Raw genomic sequence first — 17,393 nt, forward strand, 5'->3', positions numbered from 1 at the left:
TATTTTTTGATTTAATACTGTCATGTAAAAATAACATACAAAATAGTTTTTTAAATAACAATAAAACCACTTATGTATTTTTGTGCACATTGAACGTTTTCATTCTCATAAAATTAATGAGAGGTAAAGGGATCCATGTGCGCACCATCAATTATTTTTTATACATAAAACAATAACCGAATATTGTAATACTTTCTGCTATTGGCAATAACAACTCAAAGACCTGATTATCCTTCTTACATGGTCAAAATAATGCAATTTTAAATTTCCTTCTTACAATAATCTTCCGACTTTGACTTGAGTTTTCTCAAAATGTTGATTTTGTTACTTAGACCCCTTGACTTCTAGGGGCCTCATATATTAAAACCAACTAATAAATCTTTGAACTATACTTTGAATTTTTCGATAACTTGAATTTTTATCTTTAATCTCGATCATTTTAAAATGAACACACTTTATACCGATAAAGATCTAATTCGCAGTTTTATTGTATAAATAGATAGTGTTTTCGTGTTTATGAGTATTCGGCAGAAGTTTTTTAATAGGGTAGATAGCAGTGAGTGGCCAGCATGAAAACAGTGATATTGTTTTGCGCCTTGAGCGTTACTGTTTCCAATGTAATTGGACAGAAGGATAATCACTTCGCTGAAGGAAGAAACACGATTGTTCACCTATTTGAATGGCATTGGGATGCTATTGCTAGTGAATGCGAGAACTTCTTGGGACCTAAAGGATTTGCTGGTGTTCAGGTATTGTATACTTTTTAAACAAAATCGAAAGTTAAATATGAAGTAACATTAAAAAATACTCTAACGTTATATGTGATCAAAAATACATAATATTCATTTAACTTAGTTTCTAGTTTTTTTTTAGATATATAAATGATTCCTTTGAAATATTTTAACGGATATACCGAATAATATACATGAAAATTTAAAATAAAATAAAGACACCACAATTTCTTTATTCTATCGTACAGCTTCATATCTTGTCATATCCTAAGTGTACAGACAAATCAATGTTTGTAATAATTTCTTTCTTTTCTTCCTTATATATGATCTTCTTTAAGATTGGCAGTTATCACAGTAATTCATATTTTTGATGCCGCTGCTATATACAGTTACTACAACTATGTTGAGGCCAAATACGAACAATACGAAGGCAACAAAAATATGTACAAAATAAGAAATAAATATGAAATTATTACTACGGATAGAACCGAAATCGTTGAGGTTTTCGAATCCTTTTATCGCGAAATGTATGAAAGCACCGACGAAAGACAAGATGAGCCCCTGTCCAAAGTTTAAATTTGTATATACAATATATATATATATATATATATATATATATATATATATATATATATTTATATATATATATATATATATATATATATCCGTGATAACGAATTTTACTGATTTTAATTCAAAGGTTCGAAATGAGGTAAATAGCCAACTTCAGATGTTTGCTTCTTTTAAAATTATTCTAACTACCATGATGTTTCTCTTGATGTATAAAACAACCATTCTTCTATTAGATTATTTACAAACAAAATTTTGGATTATGCAAAATCATGGAACATGGTGTATAATGCACAAAATAAATTAAAATATTAGAAATAGTTTTTCAAAAGTGCTAGATGCTGCACAAAACTTTGTTGAAGCATAGTAGAACTGCTTGACACAGAAATTATCGTAATAGTATCTTCAAAATCACATAAAATTTTCATCGAAAACAAACTACCATGCAGGAGATGAGTAACTCCTAAGATGAGTAAAAAATATAGTGAAAATCCTTATAATGATATTGAATTCAATGCTAAATTTTTTTTCAGAATCAAAACTTTTAATGTTGTCAATAATGAGATAAACACTAGCACGTCAACAAAGTTTTCGATAAAAAGCGACTCTTAAGATCTGTCATGTTTTGATTAAAAAATCTTTCCTGAATTAAAAATAGATATACAGAAAATGCTTTTATTTATTTGCTGATCAATAGCCAGATATTTATTTATCGCTGAATAAATAATATGTGAATGAAGATTCAGATCAATCGGAAGGTAATAGTTAAAATGATTCAGAAAATAAAGATCCAATAAGGTGTTTTACAGAAAATCCATGTAAATCTTCCAATAAATGAGATTATAAGCTTATTTATCAATATAATATGTACAGTATCTTGTATACAGAGCTTATTAAAGCTTAGTCCTATAAACAATTCCTTTCACCCAATTAATTTGAGAAAAAGGTTTTTTAAAATTAAACCTATTAAAGATCAGATGTTTCGATCTTAGGAGAGGTTTGTCCTATAAACAATTCCTTTCACCCAATTAATTTGAGAACAAGGTTTTTTTAAAATTAAAACTATTAAAGATCAGATGTTTCGATGTTTTCGATTAAAGATCAGATGTTTTAAATCATAAATGATAATCTGGAGGGTCTTCTTATGATGACCCTCCAGATCTTCGGACCCTCCAGATCTTATCAATTCAAAGAGAGTATTCAATGTTTTCACTCTTTGGGGTAACATTTTTTTTCTAAATATTCCCACACGTAAATCAAAGTATTATCTCATTCATCTTATAAGAAATAAAATAACGTCGGTAAAAACTATTTTTAGATAATGCAAAATACTAAAATACTTCCATTTTTTTAAAACATCAATCACCTAATTTTTTTGACATTTATTTAAACGACTAGATGATTCTGTATAAGCAGCTGAAAAATTACTCACATTATTGAAAAATTTATTTGAGTGCCCAGAGAGTACAAAAGAGTGTAACAGAGTATAAGGGACAGTTTTAGTTCTAGTTAATAAAAGTTTTATAATTAAAAATAAACCAAAATAAAAACTCACAAATAATATTGATTTACTTATATTAGATTTACATACATTAGAATTTCAAAAAAATTGATTAAAAAATCTTAGGAGAGGTTTGGCGCCTTCCATTTAGAGTTAAGGTTGGCGCCCTTTTTTAACCTGGCAAAAAATTCTTTATGGTTAAAAATAGTTTACTGGTGTAATAATATGTTTATCCCATAAATATTCTTTTAGGTATCTCCACCAAATGAAAATTCCGTAATAGGGGACAGACCGTGGTGGGAACGATACCAACCAGTAAGTTATCAACTCACTACCCGATCCGGAGATGAAAGTGCGTTTGCTAATATGGTACAACGTTGTAACAACGTGGGAGTCAGGTAAAAATACGACTTAATTTTGATTTTTTCAATACAGTTATCTGCTGGTTAGTGATGTTTTTGCTGTAGTAGAGACGTTCTAAACCAACCTCGGAAGGGCAGGTTGACATGCTAAAGCCTACCTCTGTCTCCAGAGGAAATTACAACAAACTTATACCAACAAAAAATTGGTCAATTATACTTAGCGAGAAAATCTTAATGATATTCTTTAAATGTAGATCACATTTTTCCTTATTTCGTAGAAATATAAGGAAACACTTTTTCTGTCACTAAATCATCTAAATAAATTTTAAATTTTGATATTCGCCGCTGCCTTTCTTTTTTAATCCTAAGTATTTCTTTCTATTGTAAACATTTTGACTTAACGTTTCTTATAGTTCTAGTTTGTCTTTTCTTCTCATCTCATTTTCCTCCCATCATTCTATTATTTTATTACGAAGTTAAAGTACAAAGTATTTGTTAAAAAAGTAAAAAATTAGATTTGTATTTAAATAATTCATTTGTTTGAGTTTTTCTCTTCTAAACCATTTTTATAGTCTATGTAAGCTATTTATTTTAAGCTAAACTCTGGACCAAAATTAACCGGCCACGTTAAAAATGGGTAATGTTTGATGTCTTATATCTCCTAAATCTGTTGTCCGATTTATGTGATTTTCTTAATATGTTATAGCCTTATTCCTTGACAATATCGTTATAATAATATGCTTGCTAAACAGGTAAATTTTCATTGTATACCGGGTGTACGAATTAAACTGTGTTTTTTTCTTTAAGTTTGCATCACACTGTAGAATATTCTAGCATTTATAAAATATTGAAATTAAAACCTAACTCCAGCCTTACGTTTTCTCAACATTTTGTTGCTTGATTCATTCGCTTGTGTTGGATAATACAAAAGTTAGGTAGTTTAACCTAAAATTTGTTTTGTGTACATTACCTGTGACAGTTTGTTTCCTAAATTTTTGTCATCGAAGGATTTTTGACATATAGCCATTGTACGACATTGTTGCAAATCTGTTTCCGTGTTAATAACAATTCTTGAACAATTTGTAATTAAAATTAAAATTGTAATTAAAATTAACAATTAAAATTGTAATTTTATATCACTGTGAGCGAATATTGTTTAAGTTGAAATTTTAGTGCTTATTTCTTGTCTGTGATTTTAAAAATGCCAACTGATGCTGCTAGGGCAGTGGCTTTAGTTGATGCTGGTTACAGTCAACGTCATATCGCTGGTATACTCGATGTACCCAGAACTACGGTACAAGATGCCATCAGACGATTTCGGGAGACAGGATCGTACAACCGCAGGCCCGGTCAAGGCCGAAAACGATGCACTTACAGCAAGATCTACCCGTGAGTAACTTAATGAGTTCGGAAATTAAATTCTACCATGGCCAGCACACAGTCCCGATCTTAACCCAATTGAGCATATCTGGGACAACCTCAAAAGATGGGTAAGAGCAAGAGTACCAGCCCCTGCATCCTTTGAATAGCTGAAGACAGCTGCGGCAGAGGAGTGGCACAATATCCCCCAATCTGATATCCAGGATATCATGAATAAATTGCCAAACCGGCTCCAAGAAGTCTTAAGGGCTAGAGGCGGCAACACTCATTATTGACACATATAACACAAATGAATTTTTTTCAAAAAGATTATTTTTTCTCCTCCGCGGAAATAAAAATCGATAAATAACATGTCTAGTTGTTAAAGCACCTAACTTTTGTATTATCCAACATAAGCGAATCAATTAAAAAACAAAATGTTGAGAAAGCATGAGGCTATAGTTACGGTTTAACTTAAGTATTCTACAAATGCTAGAATATTCCACAGGGTGATGCAAACTTTAAGAAAAAAACACATTTTGATTCGTACTCCCGGTATACAATGAAAATTTACCTGTTTAGCAACAAGATTATTATAAAGATATTGTCAAGGAATAAGGCTATAACATATTAAAAAAATCACTTAAATCGGATAACAGGTTTAGGAGATATAAGAAATCAAAAATTACCCATTTTTAAAATGGCTGGTTAATTTTGGCCCAGAGTGTATTTTAAGTTAAGTATTTTAAGTTCCTACATGGAATATTATATTTATTTTTAAATCACATCTTTAAATAAATTAAAAAGATCCGAAAAAAACACTTATATAAACCGAAAGGACACATAATCCTCGTAGTTAATGTAATTGTCTTTCCTTTTTTTGTGAAAATCTATTAGTCCAGTCATCAGATAGTTGACCCCTAAAAATCATATGAATAAGCTGAATTTTGCCGAAATTATTAACTTTGATACCTCAAAGCAATGCAAAAAAGGTTTACAATTTTTACCTCGGGGCTTATTTAATCTTTTCAGCTAGATTTTTTATTTAAAACATTTTTTTCTACGGCGAACAGATTCTTGGTAAATCGATTTTTTGTAAAACGCAAGACGTTCATAGTAAATTTTATTTGTCTCTTATCAACATTTAAATAATATGAAATTCACCGTTTTTTATTTTCCTGAATTATTGTGTGTATCTTGAAGATATTGTCTTCAAGAAAATATCTTTTCAGCTTGTTTTAGCTGTACGTCTTGGAAATCTCTTTTAATACATCGATTTTTTATTTGAGCAAATACAAAAAGGAATCATTTTTATATTAACAGAAATTCTTGGAATAAATTGGCAAACAAACTTCTATACTTTTTCAAATATTGTGCTAAATTTATAACTTTGCACCTTGTTCAGTAAGGGTTCTGCTGTCATCAAATCTTTTTTCTTTCTTAATTGCCTAATTTCTCAATTCTATTATCCGACGACTTCTTGGTCTATCTATCTACTACTTCCATATGGATTCCAACTTCAACTTCAGTCCAGTTATTGTCTTGTTTGCCTTTTAGTTTTCATTCATCGTATACATAATAATTTATTTTTGATTTCCTATGTTATTTATATCTTATTACTTTATTGTATTGTAATTATATCATAAAGTTTTCTTTTACATTTTATATCTATCTGTACACGTTTCAATAGTTTTTTCATAAAATTAATAAATTACTTGTTTTCTACAGAATATACGTCGATGCTGTCTTCAACCACATGTCAGCGACATCTGGTGGTGGTACTGCAGGAGGTTCTTGTGACGTTGGTTCTTTATCTTACCCATCAGTACCATTTGGATCAAATGACTTTCATTCTCAATGTGATGTCAACAATTATCAAGACGCGAACAATATTAGGAATTGTTGGCTTAGTGGATTACCAGATTTGGACCAGGTTTGTGCATGTTTACTATAGTATACTGCAATTCCTATGCTAAAGAATTAAATAGCTAAGCCACTCTACTATATTTATCTTTTTAATAAAACCAATATTTCTATTCTTCCTCATTGCTTTTTTATCCTGCCATGACTCTTCGTCCAAATAATTCTACTCCATAACTTCGGTAAATTTTTATATATTATCAAAATTTTTGCCCCATTAGTTCTACTGTTTAGTTTAGTTTATAGATTTGCCGAAATTGACTATTTTAATTTTCGTTTATTGTGCTGATCCGGGACATCGCACGCAGCAGCCTCAGCAGACTCCTATTAACTATATACTGTGCGGAAATAATATTTCCTTACTTAACTATGCTTTAGTCTTATGTAGTCTATCTACGTAGTCCTTTGTAGCACATTAATCTAGAAACAATGAATTGTATTTTTTTTTTCTTTATAAATCTTTAATATTTTTTATGTGCTATTTTAATATCATATGTAACATGTGATATGTGATAATTATAGTGTTATTTTTATACTGTTTTGATTATAGAGTCATGATTATGTTCGTCAAAAAATTGTTGAATACCTGAACCATTTAGTAGACTTGGGAGTAGCAGGATTTAGAGTGGATGCTGCCAAGCATATGTGGCCCGCTGATCTAGAAGCTATTTATGGCAGCGTTAAGGATCTGACAGGAAACGGTTTGAGCGGAAGACCTTTCTTCTATCAAGAAGTTATAGATTTAGGTATGAGACCACAGAATATTTTTCAAGTTTATTTAAAATATTTGTGTGTGTACGTATAATTATAAACAAACGTAGATTTGATCTAAACAAATTATGCGTTATTTCTTCTCGTTAGAAATACAGATTAAAGATTACAACTAGGGTAGACTTCGGTATGATCCAGTGCCTATTATTCAGCCCTATTCTCTTAATGAGCTTTCACGGCATTGAGAAGAGTATAGAATGATGAATTTTCCTTTCCAAACCGTAAGCTCGTGTTTTGTTCAGACTAATATATGTAGAAAGATCAGAGAGGTTTCTTCCTCTTCTAGATAGAACTAAAAAGTATCCTCTTTCATCAAGTCCATGTGGCTCAAATGCTTATTGAGCCTGCAGTGTCCAGTCATTACTTTGTTTGATATTACTGGAGGACCTATATTTGAGTCTTCCCTCTTTGATACTATGATATTAAAATGTTTATCAAATCTATTTCTTTGATCTATTCAGTCTACAGGCATAAGCAGAACATTGATCGGCTCCTTTCTTATGGAAGATTGAATCTGGATTAGCCTGTGTACTGTTAACCTAGACTCTCCCTATATGTGCAACGGTTGCAAGTTTATCAATACCGCTAACGCATCTGTAGAGGCAATTATCATGACACTTAAGCAAGCAAGCCTTTGTGTGCAACTAAGCAGTCGAATCGTTCCAAATTGTTGCATCTTTGTTCACCACGCTACTAAAATGTAAGTCGTCATGGATCTTATAACCCATGTATATAACCGAAGGTTAAATTTTAAACTTAGTCTCATTTTTTTCCACATAGTCACCTACATCTGTCAAGGGTCATTGTAGCCTTTTGTGTGCTATTTTTAATGTGTGATTCCACGTCAGCTTCTGGTCAAATATTAAACCTAAGTAGGTGGCCAGACACACAGATGAAATCTCTACTTACCTGAGCATCGGTGGGATGTAATCCTTGTGGTGCCTTTTTCTAGTAAAAGTAAGAACTGCTATTTTTTGCAGGTTAACGCTTATTACTTCAAATTAACACCCCTTATCCACCTCTCTTAGAACAGTTTACATTTGTTTTCAGACTGTCTTGGCATTACGTTCTTTGTGCGCTTCTTCTTCTGCTAGTGCCTATCCTCTATGGATGTTGGCTACCACAATGGCCCATCGTATTTTATTAGCAGCTGTTCGAAGTAGGTCTGTGGTGGTCATACCTGTCCACTGTCTCAAATTCTTAAGCTAGGATATTCGGCGGCGTCCTGGTCCTCTATTTCCTTCTATTTTCCCTTCTAATATCAATAGAAGGATTCTGTATTTATTTTCATTTCTCACTATATATCCGAAGTATGCTAACTTTCTTTCTTTAATGGATTTTAAGACTTCAGGTTCTTTTTGTAAACGTTGCATTACTGCGTCGTTAGTTATATGATATACATTTGAGATTTTGAGCATGCGACGATAGCACCACATCTCGAAAGACTGCAACCATCTGCAAGATGCATCAGTAAGTATCCATGCCTCTGCTTTATACATAAGAACAGAAAACACATAACAATTAATCTTTGTGGGCTACTGCCAGGTAATCCACATAGCCCAGTTAGTAAAACCTATATTTCGACAGCTTTGTTCACATCTAAAACTTCTTTTTAAGTGGCTATGAGAAAATTAGGTTTGGTTTTCTTCTGTATTGTCAATTTCTAACCTTGTACTTAAAATAAATTATAAAACAATTTACCTTTACTGTTGATGTTTGTACTTCTTCACACCAAATGATAAGCTTTAACATCTCATCTCAGTAAAAGTTGAATATTGTCCTTTTGGCTGTAAGCATTTATATTTTATACTATGCCTGAAGGACAGTCTTATCTCCTACAAAGTAGGCGAAGCAGTCTTTTACTGTGTTGCTCCGTGCATACGTTCAGGATACCTTTAATAAAATCTCCGGTAAAAAGCGCCGGAATTAGTTTACCATTTTACGCCATTACGATATACTAGGCAAGCTCGAGGTTAGGAATTACAAAGGAATTACAAAGGAAAGGAAAGGTCAAAGTCATTAGATAGTACATCACCTTATTTTGGCTTTAGGCCTGCAATCTTTTTATTATAAAGATGTGATTTCTGAAGTAGAGCTAAACATAAGCATAAACATTTTATTTGTCAAACCTTTTGCAAAAGCCGATGCAACCTTGGCGTGATAACTACTGCTCGGTGAAGACTACTAATCTACCTTAATTTAGAATTCTACCTCTTTCGTGGCGATGATTACCCCCTTAGTGGCCTCCGACCTTTTGAGCAGACTAACACTATCTCCAGTTCTGACGGTACAGACCTTGTTCGGGAGATCTGCAGTCTTCTTGCCTTGGGCACTCTCCCCGGACTTGGTTTCTTTAGGGGGGCCCTTTTTACTTAGAGTTTTACTTGTCCCGAATGCTGCCTTAGAGCTTTGAATTTCGGACGTCTGAATCCTATTTCTTTGGCTCGAACCGCCAAAGTTGTGGCTGCTACAGCTTGCAACCCTAATCTTTCTGTGTCACTAACCTTAATACCTTAATACGTTTTTCGTCGTTTTTGGTATGGAAATAAATTATTTATATATCAAAGTATGGACGTACGTCAAGCCTCTTGACCTTCTTAAAGGACTTTTTGTCCATAAAGAAAATTAAGGGGTATTCTTTTTTCAAAGGAGTCATTCTCCAAATAGCTTATAGTTGAGTATTGAGCTCGCGGTCACTAATCCATAAACGACTTAGTAATCGCTCAGCCTTTAACCTCACTTCATTTTCATCTGGAACATATGCTGTGTAAGCGCACATTTTACGAATTTCGCTCTCGTCATTGGCCTGAAGGCGGAAGCTTGCACTTTCGCAGGGGATTCAGATTAGGATCTCTTTGTGAGCCTTATTTGTGGGTCGTCCCTTGCTTCTCTCTCCAAAGTTTTGAAAAAGGAAGTTTCCTCATCCTTAGGACCTTAATAAACTACAATTACAAGTTCAATTTTCGGACAGTGACTGCTACTTTTTAGGCCACTGGCTGATTGCTTAATCATCATTGAGGAAAGTGCGAGTAAGTGAAATACCTGTTTATGACTATTTAATTACATTAACAAAATTACTTAACAATAGTCACAAGTCGCACAGATAGCCAAGCTGGGTAGGCCGTCGACTCACATTTCGCTTCACTGCGAAAATGCTTTAGTAAAAGTAAGTTAGAATCTGAGGTAAACAGAAAAAAGCTTACGTAGTAGTTTAAAATATAAAAAGTAAATAAAGTGAATTAAATAATGATTAAATACTATACCAGAATAATTAATCAATAAAGCTCAAAATTGATCAACTCTTCCACTCTATTTTAAGCTACATTATTATTTTATATGCATAATATTCTAACATTTACTGTTAATTGTAGGAGGAGAGGCAGTAAAGAAAACTGAATACAACAGCTTTGGAGCAGTGCTAGAATTTAAATACGGTACCGAATTGGGTAATGCCTTCCAAGGCCACAACGCTCTCCACTGGTTAGCCAACTGGGGTACAGAATGGGGTTTATTAGAAGGGACTGATGCAGTTGCCTTTATTGACAACCACGACAACCAAAGAGATGGATCACCAGCTATTATTACGTATAAGAACCCCAAACCTTATAAGATGGCAATAGCTTTCATGTTGGCCCATCCATATGGTACTACGAGGATAATGTCAAGTTATGATTTTAATAGCCATAATCAAGGTAATATATAAATAGTATAGAGACAAATCTGTATCAGAATTGACAAAAGCTTTCTACTCCGATCTGTCTTATTCTAAATAAAATGTCACATTTGGCTAAAATAGGTAGCTGGTTTATTTGGCGTATTGGTAATTTTGTATATTTCTTATTAACTTATTGAATATGAACTAGCCATCTAAGACCTCGCGACTCCTATTATAGCATGAGAATCTTCTTAATAATAATACACTTCATGAATTGTTCTAATACGCCGGAAAACATCTTGATCGACAGCTCTATAGGTTTTTTAGGCGCCTTGGGCTCACAGGTATTAAACTTGTTCTAAATATATTTTTCAAGAAATATGAATGAAATAGAACTGAATCAAAAATTAGGTTTTGCATATTCTACAGATATCCTTCTCAGTTGCTTTCGAAACTTATGTTTTCTTAAAATTTATTTTAACCTTATAGAATATTTTTTTCTATCTGCCTTACTTTGCGATTCGTTTCAGATTTTGTCTTCTTTTCCTATTTCTCTCTGACTACTGTATGGCACTGATTGAATATTTTACGTATTTTACCTCTAAATCTTTTTCTTTAACTTATCTTTCATATTTTAATGTTTTCTCTAGTTTTAGTTTCAGTATTTTATCTTAACACTAGATCTCATTACTAATGTCCTCGTATGAAATTTATTAGTTTTTCCTAAAAAAATCTTGTATATTGTAATATTTAATAGTGCACTTAAATTTTAGGTCCACCTGGTCAACAACCCGGTTTCAACGCTGATGGCACGTGCACAAATGGTTGGGTCTGTGAACACAGATGGCGTGAAATCTTCAATATGGTCGGCTTCAGAAACGCTGTAGCTGGCACAGACGTCACCAACTGGTGGAGCGACGGCAACCAACAAATCGCTTTTGGAAGAGGAAACAAAGGTTTTATAGCTTTTACTTTACAAGGAGACATTAATCAAAGCATTCAAACCTCATTACCGGCTGGTACTTACTGTGATGTTATTTCTGGTAGTTTGGAAAATGGATCTTGTACAGGAAAAACTGTAAATGTTGATGGAAGCGGTAAGGCTGCTATTTCTTTGTCCACCAATGAAGATGACGGTGTTGTTGCTATTCACGTTAATGCAAAATTGTAAACTGATATTTTTTTTAAATATATTATTAAGGAATATAATATACTTTCATTAAAGATTATTAAACCATGCCAAATAATTAGCTACAAGTTATCAAAATTAGGAATGACTTTGAAAATCTTACAATCGTCACGCCCACTTGATGCGCCGGAAATTATTTTAGTAGATGAAAAAAACACGACCTTTAAAAATCACATAGTCGAGTTCCCGCGTTCATTCATCTTGTTCTCGCCGAATACTTACTTCGTCTTCTGACTGCGCTGACGGCCAAAATTTCGTTATTCTTAGTCATCACGAGTACTAATTTTTCTTGTATCGTAGTTGTTAAAAAATGAGTATTTTACAGTATTAAATTCAATGGAAAGAAATGTCTGGTGTATTTTTATTGTAATAAAAAGTTTACCAACGTATATCAATAAAACCACATCTATTAACACGTTCACAGCCCGCGCTAAAAATGTGTCAGACTAGGTGCCACGTGAATTTTTCTTATACTAAACATAATACGAGTGAATTGTGATTTAAATGATGTCTGTAAAGTTAGAATATCCATTTTATAAAGCCAAATTTAGACCAAAACTATAATTTATTGCTAATTTATTACGGAAAGAAAAAATTTATTGCTGTAGCCGTTTCCGAGAAAAAACATTCTCTTTTAAACCTCTTTAATAAAATATACGAAACATTGCATATACCAACAGACTGGCTACTGTCAACATTTGTAATGATATCGAAAAAAATTAACGCTAAACAATGTAGCGATCATCGCACTATCAGTCTAATGAGCCATAACCTGAAAATTTTCTTAAGAATATTGCACTCGAGAATTTACAACAAAATAGAAGTACTTTTAAATGAAACACAGTTTGGTTTCAGAACCAATTTTGGAACCAGAAAAGCATTATTTAGTTTGCAGGTCCTGGTTCAAAGATATAGGGATATAGAACTACCAGTATATATGTTTTATCGACTTTGAAAAGACCTTTGACCGGGTCACCCACGACAAACTCATAGGTGTCTTGAAACAACGGGGAATTGATGAACGGTAAAGCTAGCATAGCCATAGCTATATCCAGGCAAGGAAAAGGGGTATATGGCCCATCTTGGCGGCATATTTTATTGCTTAATAATTGCTGTTGATTGGTATATTAATTAATCCCCAAAAACTACCCCATCATCCCTTAGCTCAAAATACACCTCCGGAAAATCGATATATCGGCCAAAAGGCGAACCTCAAATAACTAATTGCTTATTTATTGCCGAAGTTTTATTTCAAGAAGTAAGATGTCGTTGCAACTGTTACCAAGAAACAACGATTAGGCTAACTTTACGGTAAAGCTAGCATAGCCATAGCTATATCCGAGCAAGAAAAATGGGTACAGGGACCATCTTGGCGGTATGTTTTATTGCTAATTAATTGCTGTTGATCAGTAAATTAACCAATCCTCAAAAACTGCCCCACCATCCCCAAGCTCAAAACACGAAAAACCAAGGTATCGACCGAAATAAGAACCGCAAGAAATTGATTGCTAATTATTGTCAAAGTTTTATGCCAAGAAACAATTTATTGCTGTAACCCCTTTCGAGACACGATGATTATGCTAACTTTACGGTAAAGCGAGCATAGTCATAGCTATATCTTGGCAATAAAAAAGACTGAAGGACCCATCTTGGTGGCATGTTTTATTGCTAATTTATTGCTACCTCATCATCCCCTAAGGCAAACGTCACCACGTGAAAATCAAGATATCGGCCAAATATTTTGTCTTATTCTATTGACCCTTACTAAAGTTACTGCAAAAGTTAAAGAATGCAATAAATTTCCATATAATGGTTGATATACACCAAAAACTATACAGTTCTTCCTTGATTCGCCACTGATATGCCTACAAAATTTTATTAAAATCTATAAGTTTATTTTTGAGTTATTGCGCCGCCACTGATATGCCCACAAAATTTCATTAAAATCTATAAGTTTATTTTTGAGTTATTGCGCCTGAAGGAAAATACTCGAAATCAAGCTGGATCAGACAAGTAAGCCTAACGCTACGCTCAGCAGAATAAGTAAATTATTGCTTATTTATTAAGCATGATTTTTGAAGGATTTTTAGTCAATTAGTGTAAATATCACCGATCATGTTCAAAGTACTGTATGTATGCACAAAATAAATACGTACAATGTATGAATAATAAGTATTATGTTTAGAGTATTTAAGATAATAGACACTATTGCTGTCTTGTACTTTTGTGTAAATTATTTGACAAAAATTTTGACAATTTTTTAGTTTAAATTGTCTCTTGATTCTTCTTCTTTTGTGCACGATGCATAGTTATAGTGTTATTAATAAGTTTTTTAATATTTATTGTTATATTAAATTTTTACTTAAGCATTATTAATTACTAGTTTTCGTACTATCTCTTTAAAGCTTCGCAGATCCAGATTCTTGGCGTAAAACTGACAATAAATTAGCAATCAATTCCTTGCGGTTCGCTTTTAAAAAAATAGTTGGCTGTACGGCTTTTTGATTTGAGGATGGTAGTATAAAGGTTAAAAGACTAAGATGAGCAGGACATGTGATATGAATTATTGTCAATCGCCTTAGAAACAATGTATTTTGGAAAAGACCAGATAGGAGAAAGTCTTGGAACGACCTAGAAAAAGGTAGAGAAGGATATATTTTATTTTTTTCTCATTTATTTGTAATCGCTATACTCTGGCTTCTTTTTAGTGTATTAAATTTTTTTATTGCAGCGTGTCCTCTTGTGATTCAGACAAATGTAAACATTATCCTGGTATTTACTCTTTACACGTGTTATTTGCTAGTATATGTCTCTCCTAGCATCAGGGTCTCAGACTAATAGTATGTTGTGGATGCGAGACATGGGTGATAAAAGAAAACACAAAAATAAAACGGAGTCTAGAGATAAAGGTACAACCATAAACCCTATCAAACATCTATGGACTGGTCATTGATGGTGGGAGGATGAAATACCAGCGGACGCTCAAAAATTGCTACACGTGAAATACTGAATAAACTTGGCACGAAACCATCAAGATTGGAGGCAGAGTTAGAGATAGTGCAAACACTCCTGACCACGGCTCAGTAGACGAAATTTTGTTTACAATAGAATCTTTCTGCCTTTACGTGAATTTTGACTCCGCCTTCGTGCAGCTCCATGGTCAGGAGTGTTTACACTATCTTTACCTACCGATCTTCTCGTTTAGCATCCTGTAATAATTTCTGCATAATATGATAGTATTTTATGGTACATTCTTTAATTTGTTCATAAAAGTTATCTTTAATATCTTTATCCATATTTTTAGTATTTCTTGGTAGCTGTCCAGTATAAACTATTCCTACTGCAACTAATTGGCTTTTTGTACAATTTTCATTTCTTCATGCTACACATTCCAAAATTATGGACCTCTGTACCAACTTGTAGAGCTCTAATGAATAAGTTCCTTGTCATTTGGAGTCATTTGGTAATCTGAAAAAAGTAGTTGCCATCGGCGTCTTAAAATTCATAAAGATGTGGTTAACTGTTTCAGGATCTCTGCTATGAGCCTGTACTGTGAGTTTTCATAAAACAGCTTCATTTTCTGTGTCGTTTTTTTCATCCTTTTGCCACTGTCTTAGATTTCTGTCATAGTTTCCTCCGTAAATCAAGAATTAAAGAAAGTAATGGGGATCAAAATTTTCTTCGCGATACGTTCTGTCTACTGCTCATTATTTTAGAACAGAATGTGGTCAATTTGGCTTTCATTGGTTTTTGGTACTTTTTAAGTTCGTTTCAGTTTATTTCCTTTTAATTGAAAAAGAAGAAGAATAATTTAAGATAAATTTAGTTATTTATAAAACAGCAGCTTACCAAAATTAACACCTATTTCGGCCGTTTATGACATCAATAATAAATGAAAGGACCTTCCGTAATACGAAATTTAGTTGTTCGTTGGAATATAGAAACATATTTTTGAGCAGACTTCTTTTAAACTTGTAACAAATGACGTGAGCTCCCAGCGCATTTGATTGTAGACTATTTTATAGCAACGCCGGGCGACCGATGTCTCGACAGCAGAACCATATTTTAAAAAACATTTCAACCCTTTGTTAGTATTCCTGTCTTTGCTTTCTTGAGAAGGGGTTAAAAAAATCAATAGTGTCTTGCGAATTAATAGATATGTACGGTGTTACAAGTCATAAAGATGTGTAGGCTATTTAATAATATGTGTTAGAATATAAACATAATGTAATGTAAATAAAAAAATATAAAAATATAGTCAGTGTTCTTAGGATATAGTATTTTACTGTTTATTTATACATTATATATATATGCGTATATATATATATATGTATATATATATACATATATATATATATATATATATATATATATATATATATATATATATATATATATATATATATATATATATATATATATATATATATATATGGTGGACAAACCTATACGCCTCGGTCTTTGTATGGAAAACGATTTAATATCCAAAGCTTTTTTCTTCAGAGAACTATACGAGACCATTAACACTAAAATTTAAAAATAATAGTGGTATATCGAGGTTATTACACAAAACATTTTTAATCTGATGACATTTTTGAATTGTCTGTAAAAAGTAAGCTATACTCTTATAAGGGTGTTTTGATTTATATCGATTTTTCTTAAAATTTAAAATTTTAGAAAAAATTAAATGTCTATGAATTTAGGAATTGGAAACAAATTTTGTCTTCTGCCATAATAATAGACTATTTATCATATTTAAACAGATGTTTATGGTAACAAAATTCTTTACAAAGTGGTCAAAATATTAGATTGATTTATTAGCAAATTCAAGCGGTAATAACGTACTAATTTTAAATAAAACACCCTATATTTGATTAGTCTGTCGTGTGAAAAATTTACTTAGCTTTCAGTCTATATTAGGATTTTCTATACCTATCTCCCTTCATTTCTAAAATATTTAAAGATTTCCTAATTTGTAGGCTTTAACAATTATAATCAAGTATGCCGTGGTACATATTACCAAAAATCGACGATATACCTAGCCTAGATCATTCCTAGATACTGTTGACAATACATATCCTAACGCCGCCAATTCAATTCACAGTCAATTTTTCTGTTACCGAAAAAAAAATTTCTGTAAAAAAAGTTTCACATTGTACCTAGCAATGAAGTTTTCAAAGTTTCTATAATAATATAAGGTTTTTTAAAAGTGTCCTGTGATAATATTATTATTAATTTCTTAAATCAATGTTTGTTTTTTCAAAAAGAAATTGTAACTCCGCTTAACATGGTGGTTTGTTTTTTTCAAGAATTTTTTTACATACCACTTCAATCT

At 32.3% G+C, this 17,393-nt stretch overlaps 1 protein-coding gene across 1 annotated transcript; it reads left to right on the forward strand.

Annotated features, from left to right (window-relative positions):
- The first annotated feature begins 506 nt into the window (after positions 1-506).
- LOC140439574 (alpha-amylase-like) lies at positions 507-12,078 on the forward strand. Its single transcript, XM_072529573.1, has 6 exons — positions 507-749; positions 3,055-3,200; positions 6,252-6,456; positions 6,994-7,189; positions 10,586-10,906; positions 11,643-12,078. The coding sequence occupies exons 1-6, from the start codon at positions 570-572 to the stop codon at positions 12,038-12,040; spliced, it is 1,446 nt and encodes a 481-aa protein (XP_072385674.1). The 5' UTR covers positions 507-569; the 3' UTR covers positions 12,041-12,078.
- Positions 12,079-17,393: the final 5,315 nt, after the last annotated feature.

The sequence above is a fragment of the Diabrotica undecimpunctata genome, chromosome 4 (assembly GCF_040954645.1).
Source record: "Diabrotica undecimpunctata isolate CICGRU chromosome 4, icDiaUnde3, whole genome shotgun sequence".
Classification (NCBI taxonomy): domain Eukaryota; kingdom Metazoa; phylum Arthropoda; class Insecta; order Coleoptera; family Chrysomelidae; genus Diabrotica; species Diabrotica undecimpunctata.

Bases quoted from the DNA above. Each gene is read 5' to 3' on its own strand.
- LOC140439574 (XM_072529573.1), top strand. From the start codon at position 570: ATGAAAACAGTGATATTGTTTTGCGCCTTGAGCGTTACTGTTTCCAAT. The intron at 6,457-6,993 runs GTTTGTGCATGT...TTTTGATTATAG, and splicing joins GATTACCAGATTTGGACCAG to AGTCATGATTATGTTCGTCA. The intron at 10,907-11,642 runs GTAATATATAAA...CTTAAATTTTAG, and splicing joins TTTTAATAGCCATAATCAAG to GTCCACCTGGTCAACAACCC.